Raw genomic sequence first — 15954 nt, forward strand, 5'->3', positions numbered from 1 at the left:
CTCTCTTCCAGGGTACATAAAACATCGTTCTGAATATCCCCTGTCAGACCGGAGTTGGAACTTAACGGAGATACAAACGGGAAGTGAATTTGACTGGTAAGTTTTTGTCACATTCAGGGGAAACTCGTTGTTCAGCGATGCGGAGGTTCAGCGATGCGAAGGTTCAGCGATGCGGAGCCGATCTCACACTGGGCAAGAAGGAAATAAACAGAAGATGGAAAATGCCCACGATGAATTTAAGAGAAAAGAATGAACAGATAATTTCCGCGACTTGCTAGCTCTTGTGTCCCGTTGTCGCAATGTGTGGCTCGATGGCTGGTTCTTTAGGCAGTACATTGTTTAAATTATTAAATTATTCCGATTAATTTCCATTTTTTTCCTTTCCGAGTCGACCATACTAAAGAGACAGGTAAATCTTTCGGTAATCTTTGTGCAGCTCCCACAACGAACCAGCTCACTCTGTAAGTATTTGCATAGTTTGAATATCGCACAACAGACCAGCGATGTACAAACGAAAGACGTTGTACAGCGACGTTGTTATCATCGGAGCAGGCTTGTCGGGAATCGACATGGCATGCCAGCTCCAACGGCAACTACATGTTAATGACTATGTGATTTACGACCGCGCTCGAGAATTGGGTGGAGCGTGGGCAGCCAATAATTGTGATGTTCCTTGACTCCGTCTGCATATTACTTGTTAACAAGCAGCAGATCCAGGATGCAGTGTTGATATACCTGGCGCTTTATATTCGCTGTCATGGTTCCCGAATCCAGACTTCACCAGCCTATTTCCTTCCCAGCCGGAAATCTTATCCTATATCCAACGTGTCGCTCGCGCTTACCATGTCACTGAACATGTGAGACCTCGGACCGAATGGAAAGGTGCCCAGTGGGTAGAAGCTTCAAGTCGATGGCATGTCTATCTCCGCGATTTGAAGACAGGTGAAGAATTCATCCACGAAGCCAAAGTGCTGATCTCTGCTGTCGGGGGCTATACAAATCCCAAGTTCCCCGTTCTCCCTGGCTTGGAGCGGTTCGAGGGCCCCGTCGTGCATACTGCCCAATGGGACAAGGAGTACGACCTCCGAGGCCTCAACGTGGCCGTGGTGGGTAATGGATGTTTGTTCACGCCCTATGAGTCGCCTAACAGACAATTGAATTAACAGCCCTGCAGGCTCCGGCTCACAGCTAGTTCCTGCTGTGATCGACCAAGTCAACAGCCTGACACAGATTATTCGGGCAAGTATTTCATTCTAGCGAGCTTGCTTGATTCTGACACTGCTACGTGGAAATAGAGCCCACAACATTACGTGCCGATGCCCATGGGCAATTACCGATTTGGAAAGGCATTGCGCTTTTGTTTCTCCTACATTCCACTTACCTTGCTCCTTATCCGATGGGGGATCTTTTGGATCCTTGACACAACACTTAGGCAATTTTACAACAACCCCAAAGGGAACAAATTGAGGGAGAAGAGAGCATCTGATAGTCAGAGCTATCTTACGGAGAACGCTCCTGGTGAGTATATGGCAAACGCTGTTGCCACCCTGATGCTGACAGATGAATTCTAGAGAAATACTGGCCATTGCTCACCCCAAGCTATGAACTTGGATGCAGAGTAAGCGGGTGTTTGAAGTACATCAGGTCACCACTAACATGGTGTGCAGCGAAGGATACTGGATAACAACTACATCCGGACGCTTCGCAACCCTAGAATGAAGCTGGTCAAGGACTCGATTGCACAAGTCGGCTCGAAAAGTGTGATGACGGGTTCGGGCTAGGAGTATCCGGTTGATTTTATCGTAAGTTGCACTTGGACAGATGCATCCACAATTCATACTAACCACAGATCGTAGATTTTGGCGACGGGATTCAAGTTCACGCAATGGAAGGCCGAATCTGTGATAGGCAGGCAGGGCAAATCGTTGAAACAGCACTGGGACGATCAAGGTGGTATCGGTGCTTACAAGTCCGTGGCAATGAACAACTTCCCCAATATGTTCTATTTACTTGGCCCAAATTCTGGCAGTGGACACACATCTGTTCTTTTTGCGATCGAGTGGTGAGTACTCTCCCGCGGTAGTATTGCGATGATCTGTGTTGACATTCGTTACAGCTCGGTCAATCTGATTATTAGGATTGCACGTCCTATACTTCAGCGACAGGCATCAGTTGTCGAGGTGAGCAAAGGGGCTGAGGTCGAGTGGTCTGACACGATGCAGACTGCTCTCAGCAAAACGGTGTTGGCGCGTACCTGTTCCAATGTAAGCTTCACTGCGGAATCACCGACTCGATCTTGGGCTATCTGCTAACCCTGTCTAATGTAGCAATATACCGACCCAGAAACTGGATGGAACTTCTTTTCATACCCTTTCAGTTCATTGTGTTTCTGGGTTGGCACGAGGTTTCCTACAATGAAGCACTGGGAGTATCGATAGCCACCTATGGTCACATAGAATTAAAGGCTTCAGTGCATATGTTCAGCAGATATGTGGTGTAGGGCAATATACTTGTTTTCTTGAGGGGTTTCGTACTTTATGTCCTTCTTGGATCATGTTGGACTATCTTAAACCCACCACTGGGGAAGGCCTCACTATGTTTCTGCCAAGTTGAATAAGAATTCAGACGAGGTGTGAAGCCGTCTAGTAGTCGGGTGGGCCATTCCGTGCTGAAGCTGTATTTCGCGTCTGAGGCCTGAGCGAGCGTAGATGAGCGCAGGCCACTCTGAAATAGATCTTGAGTGCAGTGGCATAGAAGTTCTGTCTGACCAGGTTAAGATTGACGAGGTTGATATGGATACAGTGGCGAAGAAGCCGCAAGTGCCACCATCCTACACAATAGAGAATCAGTCGCACAGTTGTGTTCGCTCAAAACAATACGCGGCTTAGAAGGCTACGCGGCTTAGAAGGCTACGCGGCTCTGATCCCCAGATCATCAAGCCCTATAACAGAGCTCACCTTGGCTATGGGTCGCGCTGAAGAAGCTACTCCCCTTTCCTCTCTTCTTCGTGGCTCACATTTTTTGGCTGCGGTAACGAGGACAATGCTGATTTGGCCAAAGTGCAATATAGTTAATTTTGCTACTTGATCGACTGTGTGCGCGCAAATGGACATCTCAAGAGGTTGCATCATTTGTACCACTCTCACTGTTCAGCTCGACAGGTACAGAGGCAAGGCTGCCCGTGGGGACTCCCACTTTTTCCTCGCACTTCTCGCACTTGGGTACCTGCCCAGCCTCCTCCGCCTCCGACCCCTGCACCACCAAGTCAAACATCAAATTAAATGACGCTGCATCTTCAGACCCGTGTTTGATTCCCTTCTCCCTGAATAGGTAGTCCATCATAGATCCCATTCGCCGGTTAACCTCATACAGAAGCTCGGTCAATCGGATAATTTCCTCTAGCTCGCTCCTAGATTGGCTGAGCGATTCTCGCATGGCGATTAGCTCCTGTTCGGATCGCGCTTGGCGGCGCTCTGCCTGGAGAGTGCGTGTGTTGAGTGCACCAATAGTCCGAAGAACTTCCTGGACACTGGTCAGCGGCGCGGCGGTCAAAAACGGGTACACTTACCGAGGCATCCATGTCTGTGGGCGGGAATTGGGCGAAGAGGGAATACGGGATCATTAAATGTCTTCGATATGCGCACAGAGGACCAGGGCCTTGAAATTATATGTCTGAGATTTTGGATCCAATGGCTATACTTATACTGCAAAACTAGCTATGTATCCTTGCCTGTCTTGTACAAAGGTTTGAGGGGCAACACCATAGCTCATGCGTCGTATTGATGGCTTTTAATGAGGATACCTGGGCGAGCCTCAGAAAGAACTGGGTGCTATGTTAATTCGCTAGACGTGCTCAACGAAGTAGCCAGCAATTACAGTATAACAGCTCGCAATGCGTCGATTACACGTTCATGCGATTGGTGGTACTTTTAGTCGGCGAGTAGCACTTTCTAGTTGCCTATTGCTCGTCACTGCTATTTCAACACGTTCTTATCCGGGACACATGTACAGTAGAATTCGAAAACAGTTTACCCCTCGGACACTTACGCTTTGTTTCTCGGCCCGTACCCGAAACGACGCTAGTCCATATGAGGTTACACCAAAAATAACCCCTGTCCAGCAGTATCGTCATATATAACGTACTGGGCTGTAATGTATGATGAATCCTGGTAAATTACCGTATTTTCCCATAGAAAGTTCTAGCTAGGGACCTGGAAGGGGTGGGGGAGATCTGGCAATCTGGCTTGATCCACGCCCAACTCTCCTTCTTCCTCTCCCCGTAATCTTCGTCTTCATCTACATCTTACTGAACATAAACGAAAGCTGTACTTCTGTGTACTGCTGTAGAAGACTAACCCGGTAGGCTAATATGGTTCTCGTTCGTGCTTTTCATGGCTCTTGCTCTCCCTTTCCTCGCTTTCATTCTGGGCGTCTACTCACAACTGGTATCGCCCACCTATGTTGACAGACCTCCAGTGCCTTGATCGTCTGTGGATATGAGCTGCACCTCGTACCACGATGATTACATGTCTCAACCCCCAGATCTTGAACTATGGGAATATGATTCACAATATGCCCCTACACCAGGAAACTTCCGGAGCCCTTATGCTACACAGCACGATTGTAGTCCCTCTCCTTCGATCTCGCTCGAAGAAGAGCCCAACGTCCCAAGCCGATCTCAGCCGAATAATTTACCTCTGCTCCAGGAATCTGAGTGGGATGCGGACAAGATCTACGACGAGGATCCGCCGAGCTGTATCCACTACTTCATAGAATGGCGTGTCACCCTCAATAACAAGGCCGTGGTAAAGGATACGGAAGAAGACCTGGTATTGGCCCCGAGCGCCTACTGGCGGTTATTCCTGGAAAAAAAGCTACAAACTGTCCTTGGAGAGAAGGTCAGCCGCAACAAGAGGGTTAGGATCGATGACACAGCGATTGTCGTGGCAGTCAATGATCGTTCCCAGCGTGATTTGACCAAGCGCTTCAACAAGACCGAAATTGTCTGGGCTCCTATCGAGAAACAGTTGCGGATGTGGTCGAGTCATTTCTGTCGTGGAAGGAGACTCACGCTGAGGGTCTGTTTCAACTACGTAGAGGATTACATTTCTCCATCTGCTGGACGGAAAGGGGAGAAGAGAGGTAAATCTTCCGTCACCAAAAGAATGCTTGATGATCGGGATGCCCAGCTTGATGCTGAAGAAAATGCGTGCGGCCAACAATCAATTTGGCGCCGTGTTTATGACTTGATGAAATGTGGTTCGGCTGCATGCCATTTGGGTCCCTACTGTTGGCTGGATCCAATGGGGAAAAGGCATTACCGACTCCGCACGCAAACTCTCAGGCGTTTGGTTACTTATGTCGAGAAAGGTGGTACCTTGGAGACGCATAAAGACGTTCCGGATGAGATCCGGGATGAGCTCTATATGGAGGAACAGCAGAGACAGGACAAGGAAAAGCGCAAAGGCGGTAACATTCTTAGGGATGGAGGGCCGTATCAACCTATCAACATCAATGTTCACCCATCCCACTCTACTGGATTGGCCCCGATGACCCCGGATGATGCCCCGGAAGGGCTGAGACCTGTGACTCCTTTGAATATTCCTGGGTTCAAAGACGTAGCTGTCAAAGAATACGGTGAGTGGCTCGCATCGAATGTATCCGATGATACTCTCAAGGCTGGATTCCGTCAAGCGTGCGATATAACGCTTTCAGATGGCTTCGAACTTGAGCACATCTTCAAGGATCAAAACCCAAATTTCTTCGTCGACAAGGGGATCAAGCCCGGAATTGCCCGAAGTTTCGTAGAAAATATCCGTGACTGGGTGGAGAACGTGAAGAGAGTGATACCGATCGTTGAGGTGATGTGAAACAATTATTTTGGTGTAGCTAGCGGCCCTTCGGAGTTTTGATGAATAATATACATGAGATATATATAAATAGAGATATACTACGAAAGTAGACATCTTCACTTAGAGCATTTCCAAAAGATATGATGTGTAACTTGCAGGTTGAGTTGACGGAGCCAGATCGCGATGGCGCTCGATAGTCCCATATTAGCAGTATTTTCGACGTAAAGTTTCTTGCACGGCTTCAGTGAGGGTATCCGGCTTCCGGATTGCTTCAAGTAGCTCCTGAAGTTCTGTCTCGTCGCTGCATCGTATCTTGTCAATCAACGCGGACAAGGCATGGCGGTATTGTTGCGCTTCGTATTGGTAGGCAATGTCAATATCCTCTTGGGAATGACCTTGGCGGCAGGTTCGACCACTCACGCTGCTCACAAGCGTCCGTTGTCCTATATTAGGCTCAAAACAGGTTCACCGTACAACAGCATGCGACTTACCTGGTAATATAGCCATCAGATTTTGTGCACAGATCTCCAAGGAGCAGAGAAATGTTAGTGGGGGATGTAATTGTCACGCCGAGAGGGCCTCAGAAAGTAAGTTAACCGGCAGGCGGGCATATTACGTCATTTCGGTCAACATGAAGAGGGGAACTGCAAACATCCCAAAAGCGAAATAGCGCATTTCGAGCTAGGGTTCAGCATTCAATACGTGGGTGTATGTAGGTAGAATCGATTTTCGAGTATTACTGTACGAAGCATGAAGGCATAGATCTGGCATCTATAAGTTTGATAAAGAGTATAAATTGTCCCTTCGTTATATAATATCACATATTAGCACCGATCTCACCAAGGGCTCTAGGTGATGGTTCCAACCTCTTGTTTGCAACGACAGAGCCAGATTACAGATGGTCATACTTGCAGCATAACCAGCAACTAAAAGCCAAAAGGAACTAGAGAACAACCTACTGAGGGTAACTACATTAACGCCCTACACCTTTCCATTTGATGAAAACAAACAGTCAAAGTTGTGGTACCATGTAAAACAGAGGGCGCCTTCGACCACGTGTTATGCATGAGGCCCTTCGCTAGAAGCGGCAGGAATAAATTGGTTATGCGTTACTCGACAAGCACCTTGCTCTAGAAGGCGGGATTTGACCGGTGAGCGTTTCCTAAGTGCCGAAAAATGAGGATTCAACGAAAAAACATGCCATGGCCACTCCTCTGGACCTTTTTCTGCCCCTTCAGTTTCTTATGAATTTTGTACGAAATAGGTTTTAGTGCCTTAATGTTTAACAGTCAGGCCTGCGTGCCGAAAGTGGCCTCTGGCACTGTCTTGTCTTTCCCCAACTTGGTTGATACACCGTTCCAGAAAGGACCCAAATTCGCGGTCGGGATCATCTGCGTAGTAGCACCAATTGCGTCTTATGAAGCCTTTGAGTTCAGCAAAAAACTCCTCAATTGGATTCAGGTCCGGCGAGTACGGAGGCAAATAAACAAGTTTGACTCCAGCATCGGCACACATCTGCGAAATCCGCTCAGAGTGGTGAAACGATGCATTATCCATGACCAGAACAGACTTTGGCTCCGGCCATCTTCCGCAATGACGAAGAAGCTCATCGATGAAATCTTCGAACACAGCGGCATCCGTTGACCCACGAAAGACGCGAGTAAGCAAAATACCATCTTGCGCATATGCAGGCAGAATTTGATAACGTTCGTCACGGTGAAACTGTGAAACTTGTCGAGGTGCTACACCGAGTGGTGACCAGCCTGTCCGTCGGAAACCAACTCGTTTATCACATCCAGATTCATCAACATAAACAAGGTGGTACGACTCAAAATCCGAGAGATTATGAAGATAAATTTCTCGTAATTCGGCACTCTGCTCTTTAGCACTCTGTCGGGCGGTCTTTTTGGACCAGCCTTGGGATACAAGGGCCCTCCTAATACTAGAGGTGGTTGCTAGTATCTGAAATTCATCCCATAGAAAGATAGCCATTTCCTCTAGGTACAGACCTGGTTTTTCCAGCAGATGATCACAGAGGGCCTCGATCATTGGTGGTGTTATGCTTCTTCTCCGGCCGATACGAGTTGGAGGGGCATGAACTTGTCCAAACAGTCGCAAGTTCCTGCGGATGTTTTTGATCGTCTGTTCGCTACATTCTGCTGCCTCGGCCATTTGAGAACGGGTAAGCGACTGGCTTTGTATCATATCACTGATGAAATGTAGCTTTGACAGTGGTAGTCTCGGTGCCATATTGCGCAAAAATTCTTGCACTTCTCAGATGGTGGTGCTGAGAAGGATGTCACGTATGGAGGGGCAGCGGGGTAGGAGTTTCGTGTAAGATACGGTATTATACGTTAAGCAGTTGTCCTGGAATTAGAAAAGTTCTATTCTTAGGAATGGATTATTTACGCCTTATCTTAGAACGGATTAGCGTGGTTTCGGGTACGGCCCGAGAAACAAAGCGTGAGTCTCCGAGGGGTAAACTGTTTTCGAATTCTACTGTATGAGATTCCCACTGTCGGAATTTGTTCATCAGGGAGCGCCACATATTATGAATGTAGAACCCAGAAAATGCCCTTGTGATTCTAAAATATAACACCCCGACTCTGTTCCCATCGATCTCTATCAACCGTATCAGAAACTTGACATCGCTCTTTACCTTACAACCTCCCCATCCTGCGTCCGGGAAATACTAGCATGAAACATCTTGTTTTGCATCATGCCTAGCTCATTGTCAAAGGTTGCAAGCTGGTTTGGGTTGGAGGTAGTACATGTCGTGGTCATCCGCCGATCGCGTCACGGGGATCTACGTCTTATTCAGTCTACATTTCCTTCGGACCATCCTACGGTGGGTTTCCCGCTAGCGTTTGAAAGGCATGTGCTAACTTTAGCTAGAATATTACCCTGACGCTCGAGGAGGAAGAGGCGCTCATCCAAAGAAGACAATCAGACGGCCTGCCAGAAAAGGGTAGCGAAATGACGGTCGCTACATACCATTGCGGAGGAATGGATTAGAGTAACGGTGACTGCCTTTTCTGTATATATCTGATAGGTCCATATGTGACATACAGTGCCCTGAAACGAAGGAACGGAGTGAAAGGGGTTACAAACCGAGCGCCCGCGCGACCCGGCTTTCTAACGCTGCCAACAACACAGCGACACACACAGTCAACTTTCGCGCCAAGCCCCTTCCTCATTGGTGTTTGGTTGGATTCCAGTTCACGTGCTTTTGTCGTGCTTTTGTCGTCTTTCGAGTGCAATCCTCTTGCGTTGCAAGGATCATCCTGGCATTTTGCACCCCCTCGCCATGGTATCTGTCTGCTGCACTCTTGTAATTCGCCAGTTCCTTTCCCCTTGTGCTTGTCGCTCCTCCCCGGGTCTTTCCGTTGCACCAATGTTTTCTCATTATGTCTCTTAATTACCGTCCATTGCTTCATACGTATTGCAAGCCCCATCCCACCCGGTAGCTTAATCGATCTCCATTTTACTCTTCGTATTTCCCTTGCCATGCACAGTAAGATTTCGCCTTTGCTATTTTCCTTCTGCGTATTTCTTTCTCCTTTCCCCAAACTGCTGCTCTCCTATGGCCTCTTCTGCGCCCAACTTGCGATGCTCGTCGTGTAAGCGACCTTGGCAGCAGTCCTTGTATAAAACGTGCGAAGTCTGTCGCCAGAAGGCGCTGCCACATAAATCCCGTAGTCGCGTGCTCCCCACCACCGAGAACCAACGAATCTCTATAGATTCCGTTGATAACGTGAGAGACGTCTTTCCTGGACGCATTTAACCACCTTCGACTTGCACAGTCGAAATACGATAGTTGATTAACACCTGGTTTCTAAGATGTTGCGGCTATTAGTCAGAGGCTTTCTACCTCCTGATTGGTCAATGCCCACTTGCATACCAAGTATCAGTCAAGCAACACAATATGACTTTTAACTTCTTGTTCCTGCCTTTCATTTTCATTGTTTCAGGGCTACAGCGTGCGCAGCGCGCGTCACCAGTAACTAGCCATTATCAGCCATTGCAGAATACTGTATGGGATCTGATATCGCTGGAAACCCCGACAAATGTTCATCTCGTCCATGGCATGGCCCGAGTTGGACCCACTGTGGGGCAGGTGTTTATTTCCCTTCGGCCCCGTGAGCCTTGCCTGTCTGGACCGGATGTTGCAACTAAGCCTTGGAGAACATAGTAAAAACAACGTGAATTAATCAACAGATTCGTAAACAAACTCAACTGCTTTCAGCGCTGAGGTAGGAGCTTGATCAGTTGGATTCCAATGTTGGTCACGATTCAACAGTGATAGAATGCAACCTCTGTCCACAGCAGCTGGTGGGTGAGGCTCTACTGATGCTCAGTTCACCGGCTTAGCAAGTTATGACCTAGAACGTAAAGCGTGCAACGAGATCCAACCTTTCACAATTGAACAGTTGACCATATTGTTTATCCTTGGCTCTGGAGAAACTTCAATCCCAACTTTTTCTTACAATTAAACAGATATTGGGCTTCTGGGTAAATGGGAAAACGGTTGACACATACAAAGGAAAGAGGATTATTTCTCCCGCTGTCAAACTTGTTCATTTCGGGTATTGTATTTCTGTTCAACTCTGCCGCTGGACGGGTTGTGTTTATTCTTCAGTCAAACACTCATGATCTTGGTGTTCAAATGGCCCCTTCAGGTGCATGCTTCAGGTGCATGCAAATAAGTACCATTAATGCTGCAAGAGGAATTGACCACCTGTCCCACACTAGATACGCCTTGCTCGTGTAAGAGTGGTGAAGTGGAATGGTGGCTTTGGCTGTGTACCGGTTGATGCCCCAGAAATGGATGGGGGCATATAATCGTTTAATGACATCTAATTACACTATCTTTTCTCTGGCAGCCGCAGCATTTTCATCCACTTTCTACATCGACGTGGTCATCAAATTCACGACCCTTTTCGCTGTCTATCTGCCACAGTAGCCCCCTTACTACCAAAACGAAGTGAATACCCTGACAGCAGCTCTTCTGTGACCCCAACTAACATTCTGGCCCAATAGATGTACTCCGGAAAAGAACTGCTACGACACCAGAACGGTCGAATAAAGGCATCATTTGGGATCGACGGCATTTTCTGTTCTTTCAGTGGTACCATATCGGATGAAGCTCCTTCCTTCAAGTGCTCAGCTGTGTCTCTTGCCTACGATTCCATCGCTCAAATGACTGGCAGAAAGAGATCATTTGAAGGGGTGTTTGGTCCAAATAATGTCCAAATCACAATTGACAACGGTGTCGTCGTCTGGGGACAACTCGATACTTCCATTGAAGGCATAACTCTAGTTTCTGGCAAGTGTTCATGGGTTCAGATCTAAGCTCCCGATGATATGTATCATTGACGAGTGAACGGGCAGTACAACAATCTGTATATAATTTGACTATAAGCTTCCCTTCAAACAAATGGAACATTCAATCCCTCGCAGCACGACATCTAGATTCATGTGTATTTGAGGGCTATCTTTCTATCATTAAACCCCAGAAACCACCCCCCTACAAACAAGTTGGGGGAAGACAACCTCAAAAGCATTCAAATTTTGACCACGTCCACCCCTATTTATATATTGAGGAATGAAGACGCGGTGGATCTTGCTCTCAAGCACTATGATGAGCGACACGATATTGAATTGTGCATTGCGTCTAAGCAGTCACGCCTGTCCTTCTCTTTTGTCAATCAGGTTTTGAGGTTCCCTAACCATTGAGAATCGGCCCCGAGGCTAACTTTCCAGCGCTTTACTACTTCCATGGGCGCTACGATCTGACCCGCCGGGATATACCAACATCAGTCAATTCACAGCTCCCATGATAGCAATAGTGGTGTGCGTTGTATTTTCTTTCTCGGTGGGGCTATTTTTAAGCTCCCAGTACCGAAATCATCACATCCGCGAATTTATAAAATTGTTGAAGTACGGCCCATTCCTAAAGGCTATCATCAAATATACAGCTGACTCGCCAATTTGGCCTAGTGGATGCTATGAAGCTAGTAAGATGGGCTTTATCAACATGTCTATTTACGTTATTTTTGCTCCGGAAGATTCTATACGACTTGCTTTGACTGGGTGGAGCTTGAGCCTCGCAGTCACAGTATGCTACATCATTATGCTTTATCTTGCCGACGCTGAATAGGACGATAAGTATATGATTGATCCGCTTTCCTGTTAATATACTATATGCTGGTTGAAATGACTAGTTGAAATGCATTTTTCGGCTAAGCGGTTGCTGTTGCACCCTAAACCAGTCATGATTCTCCACATCGCACCAAACAAGAAATGCATCCCATTTTAAATTTTGAGCGATGTATGCTTCCGTTTTCCTGTTCATCAGCCTTCGTTGTCGATGTGATGTATAATATCTCCTATGAAAGAGTGACTCTGGTTGTCTACCAGGAAGAGCTGTAGTATCAAAGCAAGGGCAATTCTGAATTCAGGTCTTGGCTGTTGGCTTCGTTCGTTCCAATAATACGTCTGGCACTTTCTACAGTATGTATCGAGCATCCTAAATTAATAAGCTGTCCACCTCAGAAGCCAGTCTCGGGCATAGCAGTCCAGGATGTCGTCTTGGACAATATTCAAGCAACCGCTGCGTAGAGTCACGCTATCTCTTTCAGCCTTGTCCGTCGCAAACACTTTCGTCCCGCTGTGATTGATGGAAGACTGGACACCATGCATCATCTCATAATGATGGATCAGTTTGACTGCCGGGTTGATATGTTCTTCGCCTCGTGCCTCACTCTCGCGGAGCAACTGAAGCCATTCTTCAAACGGCAAAACCTGGAATTGAAATCCGCTTCGTTGGAGAGTCGCCAGCAGCTCCGACCAAGAAAACACGCGCGAATTACACACGTTGTAGATCGAGTCGTCAAGATCGGCCACCCCGGACGTGTCGGACGCGCGGCTTGGCTCAACGTCGCGCTCGGGCGCAGAGCATGACTCGGCCAACTCGAGCATTACTATGGCCAGCTTGTCCACGGGAAGCCACGAGCAGGTCTGATCTAGTTCAGGCAGGGCTCGCAAAGTCAGTGCCGATCGGATCATCAAAGGAATTGCCTCGAAGTCGTTCCACAGGCCTTTTTTCGAATGTCCCGAGACTTGACCAATTCTGAGAGAGTACGCTCTTGCCCCTGACCGGCGTGCAAGGCTGATCATCCGTTCTCCCACCAACTTGGACTGACCGTAGCCCATCAGCGCGCTGTTGAGATCGACTGCTTCCTCTTCGATTGTGGGAGAGGAGGCACCCAGCGCTGTAGAGATGGAAGAGCAAAACAACATGACCGCAGGTTCAAGTCTTCGGACCGAAAGTGAAAACAAAATGAGGTTGTATAGTCCCCGGAGGTGTGGCTCGAATTGAGCGAGGGGGAGGTTGAAGTTGACTAGCCATGCCGTATGGATGATTAAAGACACAGAGTCTAGCATACGATGAAAGGTCTTCCCCACTGGGTCCAGACCAAAGTCAGGCCGGTCCAGTGAGCCGTTTAGTGCCACAACCTTTGAAGTCTGTTCCGGCGAAAGCAACAGGCCCCTTTCGAACAGGCTGCCGCGCACTGCCTTTAACGGAGATGCCCTCCGCGTGAGACAGTACACGGTCGACACCGAGTCATCGTTCAGCAATTCGAACAGCACGTGTGCGCCCACTGAGCCAGTGGCTCCTGTCAACAGCTTTGCGTTGTCAGATTGATGATCCAGAATTAGAAGTACATGTACGTACCACGCTCTTTGTCCTCCGGGGGGTTGCCGGGCAAGAAAGGTGTTTCCAAAATGAGGAGTATTTCTTGATCAAGTTTTCCATGAGTAAGATACTGTCTTCGGCCGTCGAGAGGCTATCTCCGCTCTGCAGCGCGCAGATGTAGAGGGCTAGCTGCGAGAGAGTGCCCATTTCAAATACCGAGTTTAGACTCGGAGAGTGGCAGGGGCCAAACCTGAATTGCTGCAGAATCAAGCGACGGAGGTGCATTGCTTTCAGGCTGTCGACGCCTTCAGAAAAGAGATCGGCATCTATGCTTGAGATAGAGATTCCGAGTTCATCCCAACACAGCTGAAGGAGGTGAGACTGCGTCTCGACCAAGCCTAGTTGGAGACCCGCATTGGGTCGCTCCTCCGTGGTGTACAGGGTCTCGATCAACTCCGCATATTTCTGGTAGACTTGTGCTCGTATCATAGAGCCTTTGTCTGTTCGGGGGAACTTTGCAGTGTACGGCAGGATCGCCACCATGTCCCGTGTAATCTGAGCAAAGGCCTCTGCCTGGCGATTAGCCTCTTCAATGAACGGCCAGACAGCATTGAGGTAGTCCTCATCCGGCAGACGATCAGACTCGGCTTCCTCCGAGCGCAAGATCAGAAGCCCCGGAGTGGCTTTGCCCACTCCCACCACCACCGCTTCGTGGACCAGCGGATGTTGCTTGACGTGGCCTTCCATAGAACGTGGCAAAACTTTTTCGCCATTGACGAGGGTGACGCGATCGTCCAGTCTCCACAGGTACTTCCAGCGCCCCGGCATCGTAGGATGAGGAGCGAATACATCCTTGGAATGGAAGGACCCGGGTGGATCGTCTGAATTGGATGTGGTCAAAGCCGGGTGACCGGCCAGGTACACGCATTCGTAGAGAGGTTTGGATTCGCTGATGGGTTTCATCCAAACATATGGTCGCACACTGTCAAATAATTGCAGACAGTTCCAACCGGGGTCGTCTTCGGTCCGTGAAATCGAATCTGCCACAAGACCTGCCTCGGTGCTGGCGCGTATGTCAGCGTGGGAGTTGAAACACAACGGAAAAGAGCTTACAGGCCGAATGAACCTCCAAAGGTGACACCTTCCCTGATCAAGCGATCGCCCAATTCATCGGGGCAGGGAGCACCCCCGTACGTGACCAGCGTGCATCTCCGCAGCGCCGCAATGCCACGAGGATCATCCACCAACAGCTGCAGCATGGACGGGACTGCGGCTATCAGCTCGGGTCGAGCTTCTTCCAGGGCGGTGAGCACAAGCTCCACTGTCATTGGCAGTGCGGCATTCCACAGGTACGCGGTCTTTCTCCTCCACATGGCCTGGAGTGCGGTGGACAGTCCGTGCAGATGACACCAGGGAAGAGGATTGAACGATGTGAGTCCAGGTCCTTTCAGAGGGTGTGTCATGAGCGCTCGATGGGTAAGGAACACCGGTTTGGGGGTGCCAGTGGAACCTGAAGAGTGCAGGATCACGGCGGTCTTGTCGGGATCACGATCGCGGCAAAGGAAGAAGAATCTGGGCTCAGCTTTGGTGTTCAAAGAGCTTCGAGGAAGCGGACGGCAGCTCACCAGCTTCCGTTGCAAAATGCTACCCACCATCGAGCGGATGCTGGGGGTTTCCCCGTACACAATGGACTCGCATCCCACCGCCTCTAACAAAGACACGCACGCCTTGCCCGACAATCTTGGCGAAAGCATCATCACAATGTAGCCCAGCCGGCTCAGAGCAAAGAATGTCACGACCATGTCTCGATCTGACAAGGCAAGGAGCGCGACAACCGATTTGTTTCGTCTTGGCTGAGAAGAGCTGTCAGAATAGGTGAGGTCGGACGGCATCGGCAGACCTACCGTCTGAAAGCCAAGGTCCATAAGCATCGTCGCCGCTTGGTTGATCATGGTATTCAAGTCTTGACCGCTATAGTAGTCATAGGACGCGACATGGCTCGCTGATCGAGGATAGGCAAGAATCGGGTGTTGGACAAGATCGGCCGCTCGCAAACGGATCAGGTCATCCAGAACCTGGAGCTGTCCATATTCCTGAATCAGTTGGTCCGCGGTGTCGAAGAAATCGACTCGAGATGTCTGACCGCTGCGTTGGATACCCATGGTGAGGGAGAGTTTGTGAGACCTAGGGGACGTCAGAGAGCTCGCAGCATCGATCTCTGAGAGAACCAGAGCCCTATATAGGAGCATGGCAACAGACTAACTTGAACATAATGGCTACGTCTAGTGCTTGGGATGATCGAGATGGCCTTGGTGATTTCACGTTGTAATCCAATCTGATCATCTTTCTGCAAAGCTGTTTATCTTGGCATCCAGCTATGGCGCGATGGTTATTCCCTGGTGC

The 15954-nt window shown here is 48.9% G+C and overlaps 5 protein-coding genes across 5 annotated transcripts; 2 read left to right on the forward strand and 3 right to left on the reverse strand.

Annotated features, from left to right (window-relative positions):
• Nucleotides 1-503: 503 nt before the first annotated feature.
• On the forward strand, nucleotides 504-2438 carry N7511_004329 (flavin-containing monooxygenase; the record flags this gene model as incomplete). Its single annotated transcript, XM_057126754.1, has 9 exons — nucleotides 504-646; nucleotides 725-1106; nucleotides 1296-1518; nucleotides 1572-1618; nucleotides 1668-1724; nucleotides 1782-1802; nucleotides 1857-2062; nucleotides 2117-2264; nucleotides 2328-2438. The coding sequence occupies 9 exons, from the start codon at nucleotides 504-506 to the stop codon at nucleotides 2436-2438; spliced, it is 1338 nt and encodes a 445-aa protein (XP_056985644.1).
• A 676-nt stretch (nucleotides 2439-3114) lies between these two features.
• Nucleotides 3115-3622, reverse strand: N7511_004330 (uncharacterized protein; the record flags this gene model as incomplete). Its single annotated transcript, XM_057126755.1, has 2 exons — nucleotides 3115-3522; nucleotides 3569-3622. 2 exons carry the CDS (start codon nucleotides 3620-3622, stop codon nucleotides 3115-3117), a joined length of 462 nt encoding a protein of 153 aa, XP_056985645.1.
• A 2434-nt stretch (nucleotides 3623-6056) lies between these two features.
• Nucleotides 6057-6359, reverse strand: N7511_004331 (uncharacterized protein; the record flags this gene model as incomplete). Its single annotated transcript, XM_057126756.1, has 2 exons — nucleotides 6057-6295; nucleotides 6344-6359. 2 exons carry the CDS (start codon nucleotides 6357-6359, stop codon nucleotides 6057-6059), a joined length of 255 nt encoding a protein of 84 aa, XP_056985646.1.
• Nucleotides 6360-8571: 2212 nt separating this feature from the next.
• N7511_004332 (uncharacterized protein) lies at nucleotides 8572-8867 on the forward strand (the record flags this gene model as incomplete). The annotated part of the gene is made up of 2 exons (XM_057126757.1): nucleotides 8572-8700; nucleotides 8748-8867. 2 exons carry the CDS (start codon nucleotides 8572-8574, stop codon nucleotides 8865-8867), a joined length of 249 nt encoding a protein of 82 aa, XP_056985647.1.
• A 3519-nt stretch (nucleotides 8868-12386) lies between these two features.
• Nucleotides 12387-15713, reverse strand: N7511_004333 (uncharacterized protein; the record flags this gene model as incomplete). Its single annotated transcript, XM_057126758.1, has 3 exons — nucleotides 12387-13541; nucleotides 13591-14614; nucleotides 14665-15713. The coding sequence occupies 3 exons, from the start codon at nucleotides 15711-15713 to the stop codon at nucleotides 12387-12389; spliced, it is 3228 nt and encodes a 1075-aa protein (XP_056985648.1).
• Nucleotides 15714-15954: the final 241 nt, after the last annotated feature.

This window comes from Penicillium nucicola (assembly GCF_028828085.1).
Source record: "Penicillium nucicola strain IBT 29836 chromosome Unknown utg000003l, whole genome shotgun sequence".
In the NCBI taxonomy this organism is placed as follows: domain Eukaryota; kingdom Fungi; phylum Ascomycota; class Eurotiomycetes; order Eurotiales; family Aspergillaceae; genus Penicillium; species Penicillium nucicola.